The 27,327-nt window shown below is 38.4% G+C and overlaps 1 protein-coding gene and 1 long non-coding RNA gene across 3 annotated transcripts; one reads left to right on the forward strand and one right to left on the reverse strand.

The window, feature by feature from the left end:
* LOC133550522 (uncharacterized) lies at positions 1–27,327 on the forward strand. Of its 2 annotated transcripts, none has more exons than XR_009806288.1 (8): positions 1–270; positions 362–495; positions 9,091–9,198; positions 11,397–11,565; positions 22,744–22,862; positions 22,948–23,021; positions 24,179–24,366; positions 26,992–27,327. It is a non-coding gene; the product is annotated as an uncharacterized LOC133550522 (long non-coding RNA). The 2 variants fall into 2 exon arrangements; XR_009806289.1 differs by having other exon boundaries at positions 11,401–11,565.
* On the reverse strand, positions 4,872–8,221 carry LOC133550493 (uncharacterized protein DDB_G0286299-like). The gene is made up of 4 exons (XM_061896471.1): positions 8,081–8,221; positions 7,166–7,251; positions 6,827–6,975; positions 4,872–5,444 (listed from the first exon to the last, which is right to left on the reverse strand). The coding sequence occupies exons 1-4, from the start codon at positions 8,219–8,221 to the stop codon at positions 5,170–5,172; spliced, it is 651 nt and encodes a 216-aa protein (XP_061752455.1). The 3' UTR covers positions 4,872–5,169.

Below are 27,327 nucleotides of genomic sequence, written 5' to 3' on the forward strand. Positions count from 1 at the left end.
CTGCACCATCGCCTTCGCCATCATCATCACCATCACCCCCATAGGAGGGAGATGCCTGAAATAGCGGTGATTGACAGCTATGCAGACGCAGTTACTATAACAACTACCTCCTGGCTCTACCTCTCTCTCTCTCTCTCCTGCCTCCACCACCTTCCCACCTCTTTCTTTTTCATTTTCTTCCAGCAGTTCACCCCCACCCCGAACGTGTGTGGGAGTGGAGGGAATGAACGCGGTGATGAAGACTGCAAATTTCCTGAGATGTTTGTGTTGGTACGTTCATTCCATGCAACTTGTGCAGGAGACCAAACACACACACACACACTTGTCTTTTTTCTACTTTTTAATGCACACTTCTTCTCAGGTCAGGTCAGGTGAAGATGCTCCCAATTGTGTAACTGCACACGCTTGATGACGAGGAGCACACCTTGGCAGGCAGCAAAAGTGTGTTAGTGCCGCGAAGTTGACGGACGTCATTGCTGCCACCTGCTCTGCTGGGTATCAGGCCAGATACACACACACACACACACACACACACACCAAAGCAGAGGGCAATCTCCCAACATAGCATTAATGATATGATTGACTTAACCTTCTGAGTACTCCAGCTATCTCTGTGTCACACTCTAAATCTGCCCCCCTCCTTTGTCCATTTCCTTGTCCCCGCCTCTCGTCTCGTCTTCCACCCTGTGAGTCATCACGGGGTGAGAGGTCTGAGGCAAACAAGCTGCCAGAGTTGGACATGCCAGAGCAATGCAGAAGCTGTCATGCCTCTCTCTCTGCGTGTGTTTGTTTGTGTATATAAATGTGTGTGTGTGTGCGCGCGCGCGCTCGCAGCTGTCACCTACAAGGGAACATTTCTACCAATCATCACTGGAAATACAAAGACACCGCCGCGTTTGTGTGTGTGTGTGTGTGTGTGTGCTTGGTTGTGTGGCCTTCCCTGCAAAACAATAGCAAGTGATTGCTTGTCTCAATTTGTGGCAGGAAGTGTCTCAAAAAGCAGCTCTATTGTGCTAAAGGAGTATTTTTTTTTTTTTTTAAGTGTTCACCAACAAAGTGCACTTTTTGCTCTGAATGTTTTTCAACAATCCGTTCCAGGGTCAAACTCTGGCCTGCGGAGTGAAATTACTGCCAAAACTCCGCAAGCACACATTAATGTTTTTGCTCACGCCCAACGAATTGCAAGTAATAAATAAACAATTTCTTTCTACACACAAAAAAAGATGAAACTAAAAAAAACCGATATATTCAGTTGAAAGAAAATTATTTGTAAGGATTAAACACAGCTTTAATTAATTAAAAAAAACACATTTACAATAATGATTTAAAAAAATTGCTGGTAACAAAAACAAAACAAGTCACATGTATAAATACAATTATCTACAAGTAAAAAAAAGTTTTGCAAATATTTGGAAGTAAAAAAAATTTTTTCAGTTGAAAGAAAATTATTTGCAAGTATAAAAAACGATTCACAATAATAAAAAAATTGCAGGTACAAAAACAATTTTCTACAAGTAAAAAAAAAAGTTTTGCAAGTATAAAAACAATTTTCTGCAAATAAAAGAAATATTCACAAAGATTAAAACAATTTCTTTTAATTAAAAAAAAAACTTTTCCTTAATTACCAAAATGATTTTAAACTAAAAAGAATTTGCAAGTATAAAAAAAAATGTATTCAACAAAAAAAAAAATTATTGGAAGTTAAAAAAATAAATTTTCAGTTGAAAGAAAATTATTTGCAAGTATAAAAACAGCTTTATTTCATTTAAAAAATGATTCACAATAAAAAAAAAAAATTGCAGGTAAACATTTTTTTTGCAGGTACAAAAACAATTTTGTACAAGTAAAAAAAAAGTTTTGCAAGTATAAAAAAAAATGTCTTTAATTAAAGACAATTTTCTGCAAATAAAAAAAATATTCACAAGGATTAAAACAATTTATTTTAATTAAAAAAAACTTTTCCTTAATTACCAAAATGATTTTCAACTAAAAAGGATTTGCAAGTATAAAAAAAAATGTATTCAACTAAAAAAAAAAATATTTGGAAGTTAAAAAAATAAAATTTCAGTTGAAAGAAAATTATTTGCAAGTATAAAAACAGCTTTATTTCCTTTAAAAAATTATTCAGAATAATAATAAAAATTGCAGGTAAAACAATTTTGGGCAGGTACAAAAACAAATTTCTACAAGTAAAAAAAAGTTTTGCAAGTATAAAAACAAATTTTTAAATTAAAAACAATTTTCTGCAAATAAAAAAAATATTCACAAGGATTAAAACAATCTCTTTTAATTAAAAAAAAAAGTTCCTTAATTACCAAAATGATTTTCAACTAAAAAGGATTTGCAAGTATAAAAAAAAATGTATTCAACTGAAAAAAAAAATATTTGGAAGTTAAAAAACTATATGTTCAGTTGAAAGAAAAAAATATTTGCAAGTATAAAAACAAGTCGCAAGTATAAAAACAATTTATTTTCATTAAAAAACAATTTTCTGCAAGTAAAAAATAAAAGATTCAAAAGGATTAAAATAATTTAATTCAAAAAATATTTCTTTGAATTTAAAAAATGATTTTCAACAAAAAAAAAGCACAAAAATGATTCACAACTGTGAAAACAATTTAATAAAAAACATATTCTATTAAAAATAACTATTTTCTTTAGTTAAAATGCCAAAAAAGAAAACAATTTTCTGCACTTAAAAAAACTGTGGGGGCCATTTTGGTAGTTCCGTCCATCCAATCATCTTCTTCCGCTTAATAGAAGGCAGGTCACGGGGGCAGCAGCCTAAGCAGAGAATCCCAGACTTTCCTCTCCTTGCTACTTTGTCCAGGTCTTCCCAGGGGCGTTCCCAGGCCAACCTTGGAGACATAATCTCCTTAACCGTGTCCTGGGTCTTCCCCGTGCCCTCCTACTGGCCAATCGCACCTTAAACACCTTAGCTTCTCACCCTATCTATCGACGGAGGAAACTCATTTCGGACGCTTGTACCCGTGATCTTGTCCTTTTTGGTAGTTTTCCCCTTCAAAACTAGTACAGTGTATCCCCAGGATGCATTGTAAGCACCTGACGTGGAGGGCCTCCAGCATCCTGAGGTGGCAGTTGTACCGGGTCCACGTTTCACAGCTGTAGAGGAGGGTCGTCATGACCACAGCTAAATAGACCGCTACCTTGGTATGTTGCTTAAGGTCTTTGTCCTGGAAGACCCTTCCGCTAAGTCTGCCAAAAGATGCTGACGCCTGCTTGATCCTGTTTTGAATCCCCCTGTCGATACTAGGGGTGTAATGGTACGCAAAAATTCCGGTTCGGTATGTACCTCGGTTTAGAGGTCACGGTTCGGTTAATTTTCGGTACAGTAAGAAAACAACAAAATATAAATTTTTGGGTTATTTATTTGCCAAATTTGTAAACAATGGCATAACATACATATACACACAGGGTCCATAGCCACGGTTAATGTGGTCCACATATATAAGATAAAAACTAAATAAGAAAAGGCTCAGAATGGTTTCTTAACAAAACCTTTCTACATATAAAGTGCTTTTTTTTTTGATTGATTGAAACTTTTATTCGTAGATCGCACAGTACAGTACATATTCCGTACAATTGACCACTAAATGGTAACACCCCAATAAGTTTTTCAACTTGTTTAAGTCGTTAATCAACATTAAACTGCCTCCAGTTGTTGCTCAGATAAAATAAAATGACAAAACATTTCTTCTACATATAAAAAGTGCAACATTAAACAGTTTCAAGTTAACTCAGCCTCAGATTAACTCAACTGGCTAGCTAGGATATATGGGCTTATTGTTCTTCCACCATAGAAGTGGGTCAAAATCTAGTTTTAATGCAATACAGCAACCCCCGCGGCCCCGAACAGGACAAGCGGTAGAAAATGGATGGATGGATGGTCTTAAATGTGCTGCTATAAAAACATTTGTAATTGCTTTAGCCCTGCCTGATTGGCCGAGGAGAGGCTGCTTGAATGCGGTGTTTACACCACGCTCCTCTTTCTCTTCCTTAAAGCGATGTTGACTTGGGGGTGGTGCCGCTTCAAAGGGGTTAGCATGTTTAACATGCTGGCAGAAGCGTACCCTACTGCTGCTGAAGAATGTCGGCAAACCTCCGTCCTCCATTGTTGTATCGCACCGCACAGCCAAAGTGTTCCCAAACGGGAGCCCTTAACGAGGCAGGAGGGTCTTCCTGCTCTGGCTTTTGCATGTTGTCCTAGCCCGGTCGCTGCTAGCCTGCCGTGTGTTGTGCCTCGCTCTGCATTGTTTACACAACGTGCGGTGCGCTACCTAATATGTCCGTGAGGAAACTCGTTCGGTACACCACCGAACCGAAACCCCCGTACCGAAACGGTTCAATACAAATACACGTACCGTTACACCCCTAGTCGATACTGCAATCGTCAGAGACAAAGCTGCCAAGGTATTTGAAAGACTCCACTATTGCAAGTTGTTTATTGTCGATGGTGAATGTTGGTGGATGAGGCGGATGACTGGATGCCCACTGGCATGTTACCTCGGTCTTTGCCACGTGATATCATGTGTGATCCAAGCAGTCCCGCAGCGTGTTTAGCAGTCCTGCAAATGTGCAAAGCTGGACAGTCCGTTAACATCTAAATGTCCCCCAAAAGGCACACAGTTTCTTCTATTCTAGGTAAATAAGCTACAAAACACACAAGCTAGACATACATAATGATAATTGAAGAATAAAACGGCACATTTGTCAATATTAACAAGTATCAAATCATTATAGTTGCATAATATTTACACATACTAAGTCTCCAAGGCAGAATTAGAAAGTAGCCAGTAACAAACGTGCTTGCATTATTCAACTGGAGCTTAATTTAATTCATCTTTGTGCCTTCTTGGTGTTGCCAAAAGCCAATTAGCACTGCACTTCAACTTAAAAACAGCATAAGTTCATTCCAGATGGTTAATAAGAAATAGGTTAGTGTTTTTCATACTTACTTTTGTTCTCATTTCACTTGATCAAACCATTTTTAAAATTCCTCACTGCAAAATAACATGCATGTATGATTCCGGCTGATATCGTATCACAGCAATATTGGTATTGGTCCAAACGCAAGGATCCAATAAAAAAAATAAATAATAATAAAAAAAAAAAATAAAAAATAACAGCCCTAATAAGTGCTAGCTTATGCTAACATGTGTATTGCAATACTTCCTGTGTACATTCTTCTTCTTTGTCTTCTTCCGTGTCTTTCCCCAATGTCTTCTTTTTGTTTTTCTTAGCCTTCTTCTTCATCTTCGTCTTTGTCTTCATCTTCTTCTTCGTTGTCACTTTCTCCTTTTCCGCTGTCTTCTTCATATTGGTCTTTTTCTTTTCTTTCTTTCCATTTTCTTCTTTGTCGTGGTCATCTTTGTCTCCTCCGTCTTCTTCTTTTTCATCTTCTTCTTCTTCGTCCTTTTTTCTGTCTTCTTATTCCTCTTCTTTGTTTTCGTCGTCTTCCTCGTTTTCGTGTTCTTGGTCGTCGTCCTCTTTTTTTGTCGTAGTCGTTTTCTTCTTCATTTTCGTCGTCTTCTTCTTTGTCATCATCTTCTTAGTCGTCTTAATCTTCTTCTTCATCATATTTGTCTTCTTTGTCATAGTCTTCTTTGTATTCTTGGTTGTAGTTTTCTTGGTTATTGTCGTCTTCTTTGTCTTTTTGTCTTCCTGATTGTATTTTTCGTGTTCTTTCCCTCGTTTTCAGCTTATTCTTCTTGTTTTCTTTTTCTCCGTCTTCTTGTCTTTGTTTTCGTAGTGTTTTTAGTTGTCTCTGTCTTCTTTGTTTTCATCTTCTTGGTCGTTGTTTTCTTTGTCTTCTTTGTGTTCAGATTCTTTGTCTCCGTTTTCTTCTTAGTCATGGTCATCTTTGTCTCCTCTGTATTCTTCTTTTTCATCTTCTTCTTTGTCCTTTTTTCTGTCTTCTTCGTCTTCTTTGTTTTCGTCGCTTTCCTCGTTTTTGACGCCTTCTTTGTCTTTTTGTCTTCTTCGTATTCTTTCTCGTCTTGTTGGTCACCATTTTCTTCATCTTTGTCTTGTTTGTTTTCATCGTCTTTGTCATTTTAATTTTTTTCTTTTTCGACATCTTGGTCGTCGTTTTGTTCGTCTTCATCGTCTTCGTTGTCTTTTTATCATCTTCGTATTCTTTCTCCTCTTGTTTGTCTGCGTTCTCTTCTTCGTCTTTGTCTTCTTTGTTTTCATGGGGTTTTTCTTTGTCATCTTCTTCATTTTTTTTTTTTTCGTCGTCCTCTTTGTCAAAATCTTCGACTTCTTGGTCATTGTTTTATTCATCATCGTCGTCTTCTTTGTCCTTTTGTCTTCTTCTCTGTCATGTTTGTCGCCGTTTTGTCTTTTTTGTGTTTGTCTTCTTTGTGGTAGTTTTTTTCTTTTTCATCGTCTTCTTTTTCTTAGTCGTCATCTTCGTTTTCTTCTTTTTTTAGTCTTCTTTGTCATCTTTTTTGTCACCTTCGTCTTCACCTTCTTTGTTTTCTTCGTTGTTTTTTTTCGTTTTTGAGGCTTTCTTTGTCTTTTTGTCTTCTTCGTATTCTTTTTCGTCTTGTTTGTCGGCATTTTCTTCTTCGTCTTTGTCTTCTTCTTTGTTTTCATTGTCTTATTCTTTGTCATCTTAATGTTTTTCTTTTTTGTCCTCTTCTTTGTCATGATCTCCGACTTCCTGGTCGTTGTTTTATTCATCATCGTCGTCTTCTTTGTCCCTTTGTCTTCTTTTTCGTCATGTTTTTCGTCGTTTTGTCTTTTTTGTTTTCGTCTTCTTCTTCCTGGTTGCTTTTTTCTTTTTCGTCGTCTTCTTTGTCCTAGTCGTCATCTTCTTTTTCTTCTTCGTTTTGTTCTTTTTTTAGTCTTCTTTGTCGTCTTTTTTTGTCTCCTTCATCTTCTTCATCATCTTCGTTGTCTTCGTTTTTGACGCCTTCTTTGTCTTTTTGTCTTCTTCGTATTCTTTCTCGTCTTGTTTGTCGGCGTTTTCTTCTTCATATTTGTTTTCATCGCCTTCTTTGTGGTATTCTTAATTTTTTTCTTTTTGGTCTTCTTTGTCATGATCTTCGACTTCTTATTGTTGTTTTATCAATCATCCTCGTCTTCTTTGTCCGTTTGTCTTCTTCTTTGTCGTGTTTGTCATCATTTTGTCTTTTTTGTGTTCGTCTTCTTCTTCGTGGTCGTTTTTTTCTTTTTCATCGTCTTCTTTGTCTTAGTCGTCATCTTCTTTTTCGTCTTTGTTTTCTTCTTTTTTTAGTCTTCTTTTTGGTATTTTTTCTCTTTTTGGTCTTCATCTTCGGATTTTTTGTCTACATCTTCCTTGTCGTTTTCTTTGTTTTTGACGCCTTCTTTGTCTTTTTGTCTTCTTCATATTCTTTCTCGTCTTGTCTGTGTTTTCTTCTTCGTCTTTGTCTTCTTCTTTGTTTTCATCGTCTTCTTCTTTGTCATCTTCTTAATTTTTTTCTTTTTTGTCCTCTTCTTTGTCATGACCTTCGACTTGTTGTTGTTGTTTTATCCATCATCCTCGTCCTCTTTGTCCATTTTTATTCTTCTTCGTCGTGTTTGTTGTCGTTTTGTTTTGTTTTCGTCTTCTTCTTCGTGGTCGTTTTTTTCTTTCTCATCGTCTTCTTTGCACTAGTCGTCATCTTCGTTTTCTCCTTTTTTTGTCTCCTTCGTCTTCTTCGTCCTCGGATTCTTTGTCTTATTCTTTGTCGTCGTGTTTTTAGTTTTTGATGCATTCTTTATCTTTTTGTCTTCTTCGTATTCTTTCTCGTCTTGTTTGTCGGCGTTTTCTTCTTCATCTTTGTTTTCATCGTCTTCTTTGTAGTGTTCTTAATTTTTTTCTTTTTTGTTTTCTTTGTCATGATCGTCGACTTCTTATTGTTGTTTTATCAATCATCCTCGTCTTCTTTGTCCGTTTGTCTTCTTCTTCGTCGTGGTCGTTTTTTTCTTTTTCATCGTCTTCTTTGCCCTAGTCGTCATCTTCGTTTTCTTCTTTTTTTTTTGTCTCCTTCGTCTTCTTCGTCTTCGGATTGTGTCTTATTCTTTGTTGTCGTTTTTTTTTCTTTTTTGATGCCTTCTTTATCTTTTTGTCTTCTTCGTATTCTTTCTCGTCTTGTTGGTCTGTGTTTTCTTCTTGGTCTTTGTCTTCTTCTTTGTTTTCATCGTCTTCTTTGTCATCTTCATTTTTTTTCTTTTTCGTCCTCTTCTTTGTCATGATGTTCTTCAACTTCTTGTTGTTTTATTCATCATCGTTGTCTTCTTTGTCTTTATGTCGTCGTTTTGTCTTCTTTGTTTTTGTCTTCTTCTTCGTGGTCGTTTTTTTTTCTTTTTCATCGTCTTCTTTGTCCTAGTCGTCATCTTCTTTTTCTTCTTTTTTTAGTCTTCTTTGTCGTATTTTTTTTGGTCTCCTTCGTCGTCTTCTTCTTCGTGTTCTTCTTCTTCCTTGTTATTTGGGAAAAATTGCCGCCAAAAGAAGGCCAAAGAAAAAGCGCGTGTGCTGACGTGGTCCTTTGAGTCTCACTGAGCAAGTTTGTGTGACTTTTAAGGCGTATAAATGTTGGCATTGTGCGACCGTGGGGATGCTTTAATTGTTTAAAATGTTTAGGTTTTTTTGGGTGGATGCTGCAGGCTGCACCTCCAGCCCTCATTCACGCGGCGAATAGGGCGATAATTCAGAATTAATTAGGCTAGCGTACGCGGGGGACGGCGCAGCCCATAATAGGACATTTAAAGCAGGAAGGGATCTGGTATCCAAGTGCAGGGTATCCATAGAGACTGTTGCTATGGCTGGGAGAGAAATCTTTGCCTCATTAGGAACAAATATAAATAGCCGTGCCACGCAGCTTTAGGCCATGGTGCCCGTTGCCGAGGGAGAGAGACTGGCAGGGGGCGGGGCTTGCGGGTGAGTGTGAAAGGGTGGGGGAAAGGTGAGGAGCTGTTCCTTATTATTCTGCCTTTTTTATTTAGGAGTGGCTCCAAATATTCGGACAAGCTCTCTCTGTAATGAAGATACATTTGTACTGTACGCGTGATACTTCAGCTTGTGTGGAAGCGAAATGAAGAATGCTTCTCTTTTTCCCACAGCATCACAGGAGCTGTGGAGGAGGAAAAAGATGGCAGGTGGGCGGCAGAGGAAGGAAGCCAAGTGGGGAGCACGCAGATGGGACTGCACCACCACCAGGATCCTCTCAGGTGTGGGCACCTAGGCCTGAAAACTGTATCACCATATCACAGTTTCATTTTGGTCGATATCGACAATTATTGATATATCTTATGACCTGTGGGAAATAAAGAGCAGGAAAAAATATATTTTATTTGAAATGTAACCATCCTTTGATTATAATCCCCTCAGCTATCGAGGCAGAAAGGAAATGTCAAAACAAGCATGGAAAACAAACAATGTACACAAAATAGTAAAATCACATTGAACACTTAACAATACAATTTTAAAATGAAGGTGTAAAAATAAAGAATATGCTTAATAAAGTGTAAAATAATAGTGTTAAATGTAAACATGGAAAACCTGAAAAGAACTGCTTTCTGCAGGTTTAGTGCTCTAAAGCAGTGGTTCTCAACCTTTTTTCAGTGATGTACCCCTCGTGAACATTTCTTTAATTCAAGTACCCCTTAATCAGAGAAAAGCATTTTTGGTTGAAAAAAAGAGATAAAGAAGTAAAATACAGCACTATGTCATCAGTTTCTGATTCATTCAATTGTATAACAGTGCAAAATAATGCTCATTTGTAGTGGTCTTTCTTGAACTATTTGGAAAAAAAGACATAAAAATAAGTTGTTGAAAAATAAACAAGTGATTCAATTATAAATAAAGATTTCTACACATAGAAGTAATCATCAACTTAAAATGCCCTCTTTGGGGATTGTAATAGAGATCCATCTGGATTCATCAACTTCATTCTAAACATTTCTTCACTAAAAAAAGCAATCTTTAACATTAATATTATGGAACATGTCCACAAAAAATCTAGCCATCAACACTGAATATTGCATTGTTGCTTTTCCTTTCACAGTTTATGAACTTACATTCATATTTTGTTGAAGTAGTATTCAATAAATATATTTATAGAGGATTTTGAATTGTTGCTATTTTAGAATATTTTTTTTAAATCTCACGTACCGCTTGGCATACCTTCAAGTACCCTCAGGGGTACGCGTTCCCCAATTTGAGAAAAATTGCTCTAAAGGGTAACTGAAAAGTCCTACTGATATTTACATATAAAAAATCTTATTTTAAGATGTCCTAAATGAACTAGCTGCATGGATAGATAATTTATCCACTTTTTAGTATTTTTTTACTAAAATCAAATCTATTTTGAAAAATATTTTGTCAGCTCTTTTTTTGCTTGGTGGGGGACGAGTGCTTTGCATCATATGAAAAAAATCCCCAAAAGTGCCTGTGACAGTCTCATGCTGTGTGGGTTCCCAGGACCATCAAGGAAGGACATGATCAAGCAGGTTTGACTCGCTTTATTTTTCAGCTCCTTCTCTGCTGCTCGCTCCTCGGTTGCTTTTCAGCCGCCCTCGTCGTCGTTGTCTGCGGCTCGCTCTCTGTTGCTCTCGCTCTTCAGGTTCTGCTGCGGGCTCTCCTCCTCCTTCTGCCTCACCCTCCTCTGCTGCTGCCCTTTTATACAGCCAGAGGAGATTCATTGTTTGTGTGTAGGTGCACTATCCACGCATTTGAACTCGATTGCGGCGTTCCTCCTGGCACGCCCCTTCTCTCCGCTCGGCCGCATTCTCCGCCTCCTTGCTGCTATCTTGGGCCGGGCTCCAGCATGCCCTTCCCCGCTGCTCGTTCGCCTGCTGCGCCTCTTCACAGTGCCATACTGTCCAGTTGACTTTTCCTCTTTTATCCCCAATTTCTTCATTTTGACTTTCTCTTCTCACTCCATGCAAAGAATCGACCGCCAGACAAGCACACATGATCGTTGATACTTTGTTACCTGTTTGGCAGATCAATGATCACTTGGCCTTTGTCCAGGCAACCAACCTTGCTTCCATACTTCCGCTTCCGATGAGAAGGGTAAAAAATGATCAAACTCATTTTTTTATTGATATGGATTACGTGTCTTTCGCAATATATATTGATATCATTTTATCGCTCAGCCCTATGATTACCTCCCTCTCCTACCTGAGAAATGACTCAAACAGCGTCATAAAGGTCCACAGCTTGACACTGGTGCTGATTATTTCTAATTTCATTGTATTTATTGGATCATTCGTGCACTTATTATGCAGCGTCCCTAATACAAACACACCAACACACACAAAACTGAATGGCCTCTCAGGCAAAATGTGAGTTAATGAAGAACATTTCCATTTAAAAGCTATCGGGGCGTCTCTGTTCTTCAAACGCTTTGTGTTGTGTTTCCAAGGCAGGAACAAACAGACCGGGGATGAAGATGCTTCCCAATTGTGTGGGCTGCCCGAGGGAGAGGTGCGTTTGATTCGTGCGCCTGTGAAGAGCCATCGAGCTCGCAATCGGCGAGGTGCGGAAGGGCATGATGGAGTGATGGCGCTCAAGAAGAAGAAGGAAAGAATGAGGTGGGAGTTTACGCCCACCACCCAAAGAGATTAGACAATTGTGCGTGTGTGTGTGTGTGGAGCACCCACCAAGAGACCACCGCGAGCCCACACAGCGTTCTCTCTTGGTCTTCCTCTCCCCTCCCCCCTCGCGCATCCCCCCAGTGGGCGGCCCGTCCGCCGGTCCGAGTCCCGTCCGCTTTGTGAGTCATTCCTTATTGATCAAAAAAAAAAAAAAAACACAGCCATGTCTTGCAAACTTCGATCCGCCCACGCCCGGTCCTGCATTTGCGCTCGTTGAGTTTTGGAACTGCGAGCGCTGACGCACACCATCCACTAGTGAGGGTGCACTTTCCCAAAATGGAGTGCCGGGCCTTTTTGTGCTGGAAACGGAATAGACTCTATGTGGATTTTGGAAGACTGGCTGGGGTGTGGAGCAAATAAATGACTAGTTAGTGCAAAACAGGATGAAGGTGCATCAACTGCATTCTTTGAAGTAGACAAAGATCTTTTCTGGCTTGTAATAAAACATTTTCAACTAGAACATTCCCGCAGATATTTTGGTGCTGTGAACCTGTGGCCCGGGGTTGGAGGCCAAAGTTAATGCATAAGCTAGTAGCCCTTCAGAAAAGAAAGTACCACTATATGACCTAAACCCATTCTCAATTCAACACGATTCTCGATTGAAACCAGTTTTTGGTTCAAACCAATTCTTGATTCAACACAATTCTCGATATACACCGATTCTCGATTGAAACCGGTTCTCCATTCAACACGATTATCGACTGAAACCGGTTCTCGATTCAAACCAGTTCTTGATCCTAAACCAATTTTCGTTTCATCACAATTCTCGATTTAAACCAGTGATCACTCCCTGTGTGACACCTACTCAGTGGCCTAGTGGTTAGAGTGTCCGCCCTGAGATCGGTAGGTTGGGAGTTCAAACCCTGGCCTAGTCATACCAAGGACTATAACAATGGGAGCCATTACTTCCCTGCTTGGCCCACAGCATCAAGGGTTGGAATTGGAGGTTGAATCAACACAAATGATTCCGGGGCGTGGCACCACTGCTGCTCACTGCTCCCCCTCACCTCCCAGGGGGTGAACAAGGGGTTGGGTCAAATGCAGAGGACAAATTTCGCCACACCTAGTGTGTGTGTGACAATCATTGGTACTTTAACTTGAACTTTAATAACCAACATTAAAATACAGTAGCATAGTAGGCTTGTGTATTCATTAAAAAACAAGGCAGAGGTTTTATTAGAATTTTTAATCAATTTTGAGCATGTATACTATATTGGTTGACAAGACTCTGCAGCAACGCGTGGACATCGGACTTCTGGATTGGCGGACCGGGGTGGTGGTTCCTCTCTTTAACAAGGGTAACCGGAGGCTGTGTTCCAACTATCGTGGAATCACACTCCTCAGCCTTCCCGGTAAGGTCTGTTCAGGTGTACTGGAGAGGAGGCTACCTCGGATTCAGGAGGAACAGTGTGGTTTTCGTCCTGATCGTGGAACTGTGGACCAGCTCTATACTCTCGGCAGGGTCCTTGAGGGTGCATGAGAGTTTGCCCAACCAGTCTACATGTGCTTTGTGGACTTGGAGAAGGCATTCGAACGTGTCCTTCGGGAAGTCCTGTGGGGAGTGCTCAGAGTATGGGGTGTCGGACTGTCTGATTGTAGCGGTCCGCTCCCTGTATGATCAGTGCCAGAGCTTAGTCCGCATTGCCGGCAGTAAGTCAAACACGTTTCCAGTGAGGGTTGGACTCCGCCAAGACTGCCCTTTGTCACAGATTCTGTTCATAACTTTTATGGAAAGAATTTCTAGGCGCAGTCAAGGCGTTAAGGGGATCCGGTTTGGTGGCTGCAGGATTATGTCTCTGATTTTTGCAGATGATGTGGTCCTGATGGCTTCATCTGGCCAGGATCTTCAGCTCTCACTGGATTGGTTTGCCGCCGAGTGTGAAGCGACTGGGAGGAGAATCAGCACCACCAAGTCCGAGTCCATGATTCTCGCCCGGAAAAGGGTGGATTGCCATCTCCGGGTTAGGGAGGAGACCTTACCCCTAGTGGAGGAGTTCAAGTACCTCGGAGTCCTGTTCACGAGTGGGGGAAGAGTGGATTGTGAGATCGACAGGCAGATCTGTGCGGCGTCTTCAGTAATGCGGACGTTGTATGGAGCCGCTGTGGTGAAGAAGGAGCTGAGCCGGAAGGCATAGCTCCCAATTTACCTGGTCGATCTACGTTCCCATCCTCACCTATGGTCATGAGCTTTGGGTCATGACTGAAAGGATGAGATCACGGGTACAAGTGGCCGAAATGAGTTTCCTCCGCCGTGTGGCGGGGGTTTCCCTTTAGACAGTGGTTCTCAACCTTTTTTCAGTGATGTACCCCCTGTGAACATTTTTTTAATTCAAGTACCCCCTAATCAGAACAAAACATTTTTGGTTGAAAAAAATAGATTAAGAAGTAAAATAAAGCACTATGTCTTCAGTTTCTGATTTATGAAATTGTATAGCAGTGCAAAATGTTGCTCATTTGTAGTGGTCTTTCTTGAACTATGTAGAAAAAATATATAAAAATAACTAAAAACTTGTTGAAAAATAAACAAGTGATTTAATCATAAATAAAGATTTCTACATATAGAAGTAATCATCAACTTAAAGTGCCCTCTTTGGGGATTGTAATGGAGATCCATCTGGATTCATCAACTTCATTCTAAACATTTCTTCACAAAATAATAAATCTTTAACATGTATAGAACATGTTCACAAAAAATCTAGCTATCAACACTGAAAGTTGCAGTGTTGCTTTTCTTTTCACAGTTTATGAACTTACATTAATATTTTGTCGAAGTATTCTTCAATAAATATATTCATAAAGGCTTTTTGAATTGTTGCTATTTTTAGAATATTTTAAAAAAATCTCACGTACCCCTTGGCATACCTTCAAGTACCCCGAGGGGTACGCGTACCCCTGTTTGAGAACCACTGCCTTAGAGATAGGGTGAGAAGCTCTGCCATCCGGGAGGAGCTCAAAGTAAAGCCGCTGCTCCTCCACATCAATAGGAGCCAGATGAGGTGGTTCGGGCATCTGCTCAAGATGCCACCCAAACGCCTCCTCAGGCAGGTGTTAAGGGCACGTCCAACCGGTAGGAGGCCACGGGGAAGACCCACGACACATTGGGAAGACTATGTCTCCCGGCTGGCCTGGGAACGCCTCGGGATCCCCCGGGAGGAGCTGGACGAAGTGGCTGGGGAAAGGGAAGTCTGGGCTTCTCTGCTTAGGCTGCTGCCCCCGCGACCCAACCTCGGATAAGCTTTATGCTTTGTTGTAAAAATCTCCTTCCGCATCTGTCCCTGACACCCGCATTTCAGGCTGGCCGCTCTGGAAACACTCTGTGAAAACGCTCCCCACCCACACTACTTGGTGCCTCGTTTGAGTTGCTGTGAATTAGATGACCATAGTAACTAATTGGATGACCATAGTAACTAATTACATAACCATAGTAACTAGCATATCATGCAAAAGCGCGGATTCCAACCATTGAAATACTTTGTATAGTTGAAGACTTACGGTCATTTGAAAACATCACTGCACATCATAATGGCAGCCACACTTTCCATCTTAAAGATCTAAAAAAATTATTTGGGAATGTCCGGCAGGCCAGAATGTCCGGGCCTTAATTTGCCCAGGGCTGATGTATACAGTTTCAATGTAATACATCACTCTTTTTTTTAATTTTTTCTGCCACATACGTAGATCTGTTTTGAAAAGGACAACAGAGATGAAAGAAAAGGAGAGAGAGTACTTGAAGAAGGAATAACAAATATGTTTCATATTTTGACTACTGTAACAAATTGACCAGTAGCACTTTGTTTTGGAAATTAAAACATTGTACATAAATAATGAATCAAATAACATTAATTGCACATAAGAGTAGCAAACATTGTACTTAAATAAATATTAAAACACAGTTTTTAAAGAATAAATGAAAATGTGCTTTAAAAGTTAAGTAAAAAAAATCTGTTTTGAAAAGGACAACAGAGATGAAACAAAAGGAGAGAGAGTACTTGAAGAAGGAATAACAAGTATGTTTCATATTTTGGCTACTGTAACAAATTGACCAGTCGCACTTTGTTTCGGAAATTAAAACATTGTACATAAATAATGAATCAAATAACATTAATTGCACATAAGAGTAGCAAACATTGTACTTAAATGGGGACGGCGTGGCGCAGTGGTAGAGTGGCCGTGCGCAACCCGAGGGTCCCTGGTTCAAATCCCACCAAGTACCAACCTCGTCCCGTCCGTTGTGTCCTTGAGCAAGACACTTCACCCTTGCTCCTGATGGGTGCCTTGCATGGCAGCTCCCTCCATCAGTGTGTGAATGTGTGTGTGAATGGGTAAATATGGAAGTAGTGTCAAAGCGCTTTGAGTACCTTGAAGGTAGAAAAGCGCTATTCAAGTACAACCCATTTATCATTTATTTATCATTTAAATAAATATTAAAACACAGTTTTTAAAGAATAAATAAAAATGTGATTTAAAAGTTAAGTAAAAAAAATCCAAACAGGCTATATGTCAGGCTTGCCTCTGACAGTCTGACTATATTTTATTTTTTTCCTCTGCATTTGTCTTTGTTTCCTCTGTGTGTGTAGTGTTTCCTGTCAGTGCTCTTATTTTGTTGGTTTCCTGTCTTTCTCCCTGAGTGCTGTGTTCCCCCTCAGCTGCGGCTGATTGGCACCTGGCCACACCTGGTTTCAATCAGTCCGCTCTTATTTAGACCTGTCTTCCCATCCAGTCACTGCTGGATTATTGTATTGTCATGTCGATGTCGCTCTAGGCGTTGCTACCTGTCCTGTCGTGTTTTGTCAACGCAGCGTTGCGGTAAGCTTTATTTGATTGCGGTTTTTAGCTTACTGTCTTTTGTTCCGGCTTCCAAGTTTGTTTTTATATTACATGTACGACTTCTGTTTCCTGCTCGATTCTTGCTAGCTTCCATGCTAAGTTCCTTTTTGTTTTCTAGCTCCCATGCCAGCTCCCTTAGTTTATTATCCGCCCATGTGCGCGCTTTTTGTTTGAACCCTTTGTTTGTTTTTGTCTTAGTATTTTTATTAAATCATGTTTTCCTGCAAAAGGCCTCCCTACTCCGCATCTTGGGGTTCGTCACAAACTAACTTTGACATATGTAGGGCGATGTGACTTAAAACTGTACCACAATATAAGTGTTTTATGCCGGTCCATATCAATAACTAATTATATATTTTTTTGACTAATGGAAAATAAGGAGAAAAATATATTTTATCTGAGAAGTAACGTTCCTCTGATTGTAACCCCTACCGTGAATTGAGTAACGTGGACCCCGACTTAAACAAGTTGAACAACTTATTCGGGTATTACCATTTAGTGGTCAATTGTACATAGGGCTGGGCGATATGGTCTTTTTTTAATATCGCGATATTTTTAGGCCATATCGCGATATACGATATATATCTCAGTATTTTGTTTTAGCCTTGAATGAACACTTGATGCATATAATAACAACAGTATGATGATTCTATGTGTCTACATTAAAACATTCTTCTTCATACTGCATTAATATATGCTACTTTTGAACTTTCATGCAGAGAGGGAAATCACAACTAAGTCAATTGACCAAAACTGTATTTATCAAACAGTTATTAGCAGGTGACATTTCAAACGATGCCACATATTAGCAGTAATGTTACTTTTGGTAGTAACGCTTGTGCCCCACACTTGACAAATTAAAGTTGTCTCTTCCCGCTTGAAGGCGAACCACCGCCAGACGATGGACCCCCTGCTGTTTTTCTTGGGAATTAATTCTTCCTTCATTTGTTACCACATTCGCACCTTCTTTCTCTCGTATTATCCCTCGCAACACTCCGCTAGCATCACAGCTAATGTTAGCCACGCTGCTACCTCTGTGCAGGGCGAGGGCGTATACGTACTGTATGTGACGTACGTGACAGTATGTGACGTATGTAAGAATGTGCGCTTACACTCTGAGAAGGTGACAGAAGGAGTGGGAAGAGCCTCCAGTGTAATGCCCGCAGCTAAAAGCAACTGCGTGAGAACGTACACTCCAATATTACGATATAGTTATTTTCTATATCGCACAGAGACAAACCCGCGATATATCGCGTATATCAATTTATCGCCCAGCCCTAATTGTACGGAATATGTACTCTACCTTGCTCCTGACGGGTGCTGGTTAGCGCCTTGCATGGCAGCTCCCTCCATCAGTGTGTGAATGTGTGTGTGAATGGGTAAATGTGGAAGTAGTGTCAAAGCGCTTTGAGTACCTTGAAGGTAGAAAAGCGCTATAGAAGTACAACCCATTTATCATTTATTTATTTTACTGTGCAATCTACTAATAAAAGTCTCAATCAATCAATCAATCAAAAAAACCCTGAGCTATAAAGGCAGAAAGGAAATGTCAACACAAACATGGAAAACAATGTAAACAAAATAGTAAAGTCACATTGAACACTTAACAATAAGCTCTTAAAATGAAGTGCAAAACTAAAGAATAAGTAAGAAATGCTTCGAAAGTACTCAAAATAGTGTGAAAATGTAAACCGAGAGAAGAGTCAATGATCTGACATGGAACTTCATGTTTTATGTATTTACTTACAGTACATTTCCCATGAACAGTTTGTAGTGATTGTTTTGTCCGAGGCCCCGCAAGGTGTTTGTGTGCAGCGCGGCGGCCATATTTTATTTGCGGCGAGCCATAGCTCACATGCAAACCCAATCATAGAAATGATGTCATGCTAATTAGAATGGATGTCGCCGTGTGGAGGAGAAGGAGGAGGTCTATTTGTCTGTTTCATGTCTGAGGCTGTCTGCCCGGCCGGCCACACGCTCCATCATACTTGAAATATTCATAGCAGCCCCTCTGAATATGCATGGGCCCACTCTTAATATGTATGAGCCTCACTTGTTGAGGTGTCATTCCTTGTCTTTGACACACCGGGCGACGATTAGGGCGGCTAGTTGTGTTCACGTGCTCGCGTCAATAAATACGCTGAACAAAAGCATTTGTTGCAAAATGTAACCAGTTTGGTTACGCGCGGGCAAATTGCACTGTCAATATTAAGCACACCGAGCAATTATGTATGTGCCAAACATAGTTTACAATAGTACTTAAAGCTGAAGTATGTCACCACTTTGTTCAAGCAAGGATCAGAGCGCCAAACATTAAATACATCCATTTAATAAGGTGAAGTACAAACTAGAATTAGCAATTTCGGGGTGAGTGGAGTGTGTGGATGTTGGAACGGTTCGAATCTGATGAGAAATGCGGGATATGGAGAGGTTATAAGGCGTAAAATACGGTAACATGATTTCCAAATATTTTCTTACATTCTGAAGCTTCACCTGACACTTGCTGCTCTTCCCTGACTTTATTAGTTATTCTCATGTTAAAATAACATTGGTTCAAATGTAATAACAGGCTGTATGTATATATATATATATATATGTATGTATGAATATATATATATATATGTGTGTGTATATATATATACATACATATGTATATGTGTGTATGTATGTATGTATATGTGTGTATACATATATATATATGTATGTATATATATGTATGTATGTATATATATAAATGTGTATATATATGTATGTATATATGTATGTATGTATATATATATATGTATGTATGTATATATACACATACATACATATGTATATATATGTATGTATGTATGTATATATATGTATGTATATGTGTATATATATATATATGTGTGTATATATGTGTATATATATATATGTGTATATGTGTATATATATATATATGTATGTATATGTATGTATGTATGTATGTATGTATATCTGTGTATACATATATATATGTGTATGTATATATATGTATGTATGTATATGTATGTATGTATATATATAAATGTGTATATATATGTATGTATGTATATATGTATGTATGTATATATATATATGTATGTATGTATATATACACATACATACATATGTATATATATGTATGTATGTATGTATGTATATATACACATACATACATATGTATATATATGTATGTATGTATGTATGTATGTATATATATGTATGTATATGTATATATATATATGTATGTATATACATACATATATATACCCATACATATACACAATGTACAAATGTACACACATACATACGCACCCATATATAACCACATATAATTTATTTATTTGATAAAACCCTACACCAAGAATAGACATTTGAAAGGCAATTTAAAATAAATAAACAATAGTGAACAACAGGGTGAATAAGTGCACCTGGGGCAACACTAAATTGGCCCTAGTGTGTGAATGTGAGTGTGAATGTTGTCTGTCTATCTGTGTTGGCCCTGCGATGAGTTGGCGACTTGTCCAGGATGTACCCGGCCTTCCGCCTGGTTGTAGTTGAGATAGGCGCCAGCGCCCCCCGCGACCCCAAAAGGGAATAATCGGTAGAAAATGGATGGATGGATGGCTATATGAGGCATAAATAACCAACGGAGAAGGTGCATGGTATGTTAACGTAACATATTATGGTAAGAGTCATTCAAATAACTATAACATATCGAACATGCTATACCTTTACCAAACAATCTGTCACTCCTAATCGCTAAATCCCATGAAATCTTATACGTCTAGTCTCTTATGTGAATGGGCTAAATAATATTATTTGATATTTTACGGTAATGTGTTAATCATTTCACACATAAGTTGCTCCTGAATATAAGTCGCACCCCCGGCCAAACTATGAAAAAAACTGCGACTTATAGTCCGAAAAATAGGGTATGTAAATATCTTGAGGGTAATCTAATAAGATATGCACAGATGAGATGTGTCATAATGAAAATATTACAGTGAATCACTTTTTGGCAACCAATAATACTTCATAACTAACCGCCACCTCTCTTTCAACATACACTGTTTAAAGAGCTGTGATTGGACACATCCCCAACTTTTCCCACCCATCGATTAGACGAAAATTAAATATGATTGGATTTCATTTCTGTCAACATTTTCGTCTCGTTTTTATATGTTCACATGTAGTTGTGTTATTGTCCGAGTTAACGTGCCTTTGTTTTGATTAATGTATCGTCATATTTTTACCAGCTCCCATGTAAAAAAAACAAGAAAAACAAAACCCAAGTAAAACAACTTCCAGCCCAGGAGTCTGTGGGCTGGTACGGCCCTCCCATGACTGGAGGACTGCAGGTGTAATAATAATAACATCCACTATAAATTGTCTTGATTATTGCAAAATAACAGAACATTTTTTTTTATTGTTTGTGAATACAACCTCGCCTTGTCTGCTTACTGACTAGCTTGGCGCTGCTGGCCTATTAATGTCACCAATAAAGTTTAAAAATAGTGTAACATTCTATGTGCTCCTGTCACTACTATTAGAAGTTAAAGTACCAATGATTGTCACACACACACTAGGTGTGGTAAAATGTGTCCTCTGCATTTGACCCATCCCCTTGTTCACCCCCTGGGAGGTGAGGGGAGCAGTGGGCAGCAGCGGTGCCCTGCCCGGGAATCATTTATGGTTATTTAACCTCCAATTCCAACCCTTGATGCTGAGTGCCAAGCAGGGATCACTACAACTACATTATTTACAATGTATTACTTGTACAATATCACTACTACTACATTATTTACAATGTATTACTTGTACAATATAACTACTACGACATTATTTACAATGTATTACTTGTACAATATAACTACTACTACATTATTTACAATGTATTACTCGTACAATATCACTATTACTACATTATTTACAATGTACGAATTGTACAATAACCCTAAAACATTACTTACAATGTATTACTTGTGCAATATCACTACTACTACATTACTTACAATATATAACTTGTACAATATCACTACCACTACATTGCGTACAAGATATTACTCGTAGAATGTCACTACTACTACATTACTGACAATGTATTACATGTAAAATAACTACATTATTTGTAATGTATTACTTGTACAATATAACTACTACTTCTACATTATTTACCATATATTTCTTGTACAATATCACTACTACTACATTACTTACAATGTATTACTTGTACAATATAACTACTACTATATTATTTACAATGTACTACTTGTACAATATCACTACTACTACATTACTTACAATGTCTTACTTGTAAAATATAACTACTACTATATTATTTACAATGTACTACTTGTACAATATAACTACTACTATATTATATACAATGTATTGTACAATATAACTACTACTACATTACTTACAATGTATTACTTGTACAATGTAACTACTACTATATTACTTGTACAATATCACTACCACTACATTGATTACAAGATATTACTCATACAATAACACTACTGGTACATTACTTACAGTGTATTACATGTACAATAACTAAATTACTTAAAATGTATTTCTTGTACAATATCACTACTACATGACTTATGACTTACACCATATTACTTGTACAATACCTACATTACCTACAATATGTTACTTGTACGATATCACTACCACTACATTGCTTACAAGATATTACTCGTACAATAACACTACTACTACATTACTTACAATGTATTACATGTACAATAACTAAATTACTTAAAATGTATTTCTTGTACAATATCACTACTACATGACTTATGACTTACAACATATTACTTGTACAATACCTACATTACCTACAATATGTTACTTGTACGATATCACTAGCAGTGCATTATTTACAATGTATTACTTGTACAATATCACTACTACTACATGACTTACAATATATTACTTGTAAAATAACTACATTACTTACAATGCATTACGTGTTCAATATCACTAGTACTGCAATACTTTCAATGCATTACTTGTACAATATAACTAGTACTGCTTTGCTTACAATGTATTACTTATACAGTATAACTACTACCATGTGTGCAGCAGCACGTCCGTACCTCTGTTATGGTTGTATTAATTTGGATCATGCACACACACACACAAAATGCTACATTGCCTATCTCATATTTCTCATGACATGTCTAAAAGCGAGTGTCAACACACAAAATGACAAAGCATTGGACGTTTTACACACTTTTAATGAAGCCATTGTGTCATTAATGAAGGCTCCTTTTGGGTTGATTTTGACAGTGACGGGCATTGACGTTGCCTGGAAGTCGCCATCCTTCCTAACCCCACAAGCCCTGCCGGCCTTGATGTTGCTGCCAGTAAGCGGGCAACCCTGCATTTGGACGGGCGCTGGAAGTGACGTAAGAAGGTTGACACACAGGCGCTGAAATACCCTGTCAGCTGTGCCCCCCTCGTAATGAAGTGTGTTTATGTAACTCACCACAGGCTCATGCAGGAAGTCGAGCGCCAGTCTTTGCGTCTCTTCTGTGCACGCATGCCTGCCTTACTGACCACAACAGGTGTGTGTCTGTGTCTGTTTTACCTCACACACATTCTGCAAACCCTACTTCTTTCCCACCAAACTCACCCCTGTAGTGGTATCCATAACAATGTAGTAGAAATGTAGTAGCATAAAGTTTGACAGTTTATTATTTTAGAGCACGGGTACCCAAACTTTTTCCACTGAGGTCCGCGGACTGGCAAACCCTTTTGCTAGTTGTCACCTTAAAAAGCAGTACAATATGTAGATTTGTTTTCAAACAACTTGAAAAAAATGCAATTCGGGTAGACCAGGGGTCGGCAACCCAAAATGTTGAAAAAAAAATCTGTCTTGAGCCGCAAAAAATGAAAAGCCGTGTTTGAGTGTTTTAATGAAGGCAACACATGACGTAAGTGTCTATATGAGCTATGTTAGCCTACTATCAAAATGACTGTGTCGCAGGCTGACACAAATCTTCTTTGACAGAAATGTTGAAATATAATTTTTACAAAATTGGAAAACCATTAGTAAAACAGAGGCTTCTTAGAGGACGAGATAATGTTTAGATATTACTGGCTTAGAATGCCCCAAAGATCCAAGCTAAAGAAAATAGCGGGCTGTCTTCTTTGAATGGATTTATTACAATCCACGCAAACTGGGTAATGTTTGCTGTGGTCTGGAACAACAGGGCACACAAACAACTATCAGACATGTAGTCAATATTACATACAGATAATATGTCACGAGAAATGCAGATATAAATTAAATAGACATAGGAAGTTAAAGGCCTACTGAAAGCCACTACTACCGACCACGCAGTCTGATAGTTTATATATCAATGATGAAATATTAACATTGCAACACATGCCAATAGGGCCTTTTTAGTTTACTAAATTGCAATTTTAAATTTCCCTAGAGTTTCTTGTTGAAAACGTCGCGGAATGATGACGTGTACGCGTGACGTCACGGACTGTAAGGAAATATTAGCGCTGCGCACACACACAGCTAAAAGTCGTCTGCTTTAACCGCATAATTAGACAGTATTTTGGACATCTGTGTTGCTGAATCTTTTGCAATTTCTTCAATTAATACTGGAGAAGTCAAAGTACAAAGATGGAGTTGGGAAGCTTTAGCCTTTAGCCACACAAACACACGGTGATTCCTTGTTTAAAATTCCCGGAGGTCAATCTTTCCTAGGGATCAGAGTGGTCAAGCGAACATGGATCCCGACCAAATGTCAACCAGCAGTTTTCGGTGAGAAAACTGTGGTAAAAAGTCGCCACTTACCGGAGATCAGCTGAGCTTGTGCCGTCCATACAGCTGCCGTCGACTTCCATTAGACACTGGCCTCAACACACCCGTGGACACACCCCTCCGACTATCAGGTACTATTAAACTCACTAAAACACCAGCAACACAATAGAAAAATAAGGGATTTCCCAGAATTATCCTCGTAAATGAGTCTAAAAACATCTGAATCTGTCCCAATGCAATCGCCTTTTTTTTTTTTTTACTTGATTTTTTTTTCTTTTTTTCTAGCCCTTCTCTATCAATATCTTCAAACACAAATCTTTCATCCTCACTCAAATTAATGGGGAAATTGCCGTTTTCTCGGTCCGAATAGCTCTTTTTGTTGGAGGCTCCCATTAAAAACAATGTGAGGATGTGAGGAGCCCTCACATGGGTGACGTCATCGTCTGCTACTTCCAGTACAGGCAAGGCTTTTCTATTAGCGACCAAAAGTTGCGAACTTTATCATCGATGTTCTCTACTAAATCCTTTCAGCAAAAATATGGCAATATCGCAAAATGATCAAGTATGACACATAGAATGGACCTGCTATCCCCGTTTAAATAAGAAAATCTAATTCCAGTAGGCCTTTAAATGAGCTCAAATATACATACAATATACATAATGATGCAATATGTACATAAAGCTATCCTAAATAGCATGTTAGCATTGATTCGCTTGAAGTCATGCACTCCACACAAGTCAATAACATCAACAAAGCTCACATTTGTACATTCACACACAGCATAAATAGTTTGGTGGACAAAATGAGACAAAAAAAAAAGAGTGGCATAAAACAAGAAAATAGTACATGCAAACAAACTCCGGTGAGTTCAAGGACTGCCAAAATTAGTTGGACAAAACGGCACTTGCCATATACTCTCATCAGAAAAGCATGTTTAATATAAATAGTGGGATTGTCCTCCTAGAGAAACCCTCTTAAAACAAAAATATATTTTTTCCCCATCTTTTTCTATTTTCATACATTTTTGAAAAATTCCAGGGAGGCACTAAAGAGCCGCATGTGGCTCTAGAGCCGCAGGTTGCAGACCCCTGGGGTAGACATTTTGTATGGATGCCGAAGAGCCAAAGCCAATCTGAAATGCTAACAGTTAGCATGCTGGCTAGAGAGCCCCAGGTAACAAAACAAACGAGCAAAATGAGCTAAAAATTTAACAGTGCCATCCTAACATGCAACAGATGGCACTTGTGAAACACCAAAATATACGACTCTGAGGTGTACACCTGCTAAACAGCTAGCATGCTAATTTTAGCATGCTAAAATGCTACATGTGTCAAGTACCAAAATGTATTACTCTGAGGAGTGCACCTGAAAAATGTATTTAAAATAATAGCATGTTAACATTAATATGTTTCACTGGCCAAAATATCACTGAGTCGTGTACCTGCTAAGTTAGCTTTAAAAAGTTAGCATGTTAAAGTGAAACAAATTACAATGCTGACTGTTAAAAAATGAGCGACGGGCCACAAATTGCCCCTGGGTTGCTCTTTGGTCACCCCTGTTTAGAGCATAAATACTATAGTATTATTTATATTTTGGTAGTATTAATTTTCTTTATCATATTGTAGTTATCGGGTTACTGTAGATACATTTTGATTGATGAATATACATTTTAATCAATATTAATAATGTTTAATTTGTTTAAGATTGTAGTTAGATCTTAGGGCTACTGTAGATACATTTTGATTGATGAAGACACATTTTAATCAATATTAATAATGTTTAATTTGCATGTGCAAAGAGATTTTAAAAAAAAGGGACTATTTACTCAACAAGTTTATTAAACACAAATCTTCACGTTCAAAAAACGTGTTTTTATTAAAACAGACATTTATCCACATCAATGTGGACTGTTACTTATTTGTTTTATTATTAATGTGCTATTTTACTGTTGAAGTGTTTCGGCGGATAAAAAAACTCCTTAATGCAAAGTGTACGTAATATTTTGTCGGTCCACTTTTGTACTCGTGCCGTTTTGTGTTTGCAGCGTGTAATAATCACAGCGTCATCAGATTATTCATGATGAAAGAGGAATTGCAGTTTTCGCAATATCGCGGTGTGTATAAATTATATATGTATGTATATATGTATCTGTGCATATATGTGTGTTTATATATGTATATGTATGTATACATATACATGTACGGTATAGCTCGGTTGGTAGAGCGGCCGTGCCAGCAACTTGAGGGTTGCTGGTTCGATCCCCGCTTCCGCCATCCTAGTCACTGCCGTTGTGTCCTTGGGCAAGACACTTTACCCACCTGCTCCCAGTGCCACCCACACTGGTTTAAATGTAAAAATGAGATATTGGGTTTCACTATGTAAAGCGCTTTGAGTCACTTAGAGAAAAAGCGCTATATAAATATAATTCACAATTCACATGTATGTATATACAGTATTTATACGTATGATGGTTAGTTTATTTACGAACATGCACACAATTCTGACATCACAATTTCCATATTTTTCCTTTCAACATGTTTGAAAAGGAGTAGGAAGAAACAGATCCTTTTTAATCTACCCTTTTTCCATTACATAGCAATTGCTTACACTTTTGTTCACTTCCTGTTCTCAATTTGTGTACAATATACTCCATACATAATAAAATTCAAAAATGAATACATAATAATTGGTGAAGTAAGTAATTGGTGTTCTAACCCTAACCATGTAAGCAGTGTCAACTTTAATATTTGTCCAGGTCCTAGATGTCTTTGACAACAAGTACTCTCGCTTCTGGACCGCCATTCAGCTTGTAGATTTGACAGTTGGCGCTCCCGAGTTCCCTCAATTGCTCCTTGCTTCCTCAAGTCACTCGATTTCAGAAGTGAGTTTTGTGTGGTGGTCATTCATGTACACGTGTGTACCATTCAGCTTCTCTCCCTGTTTCAGCAGTGCCATTTTAGATTTTCTGTTAACAAGTTTCACGTGGTGGTGTTTCTTCCATTCAGTGGGATGCATGCTTCCATGGTGTCAACGTCGACTTGAATTTCCTTTGATTGCAGAAAGTTGACCACTTGCTGTTCTGTTGAGGCAA

The sequence above is a fragment of the Nerophis ophidion genome, linkage group LG04, assembly GCF_033978795.1.
Source record: "Nerophis ophidion isolate RoL-2023_Sa linkage group LG04, RoL_Noph_v1.0, whole genome shotgun sequence".
Taxonomy (NCBI): Eukaryota; Metazoa; Chordata; class Actinopteri; order Syngnathiformes; family Syngnathidae; genus Nerophis; species Nerophis ophidion.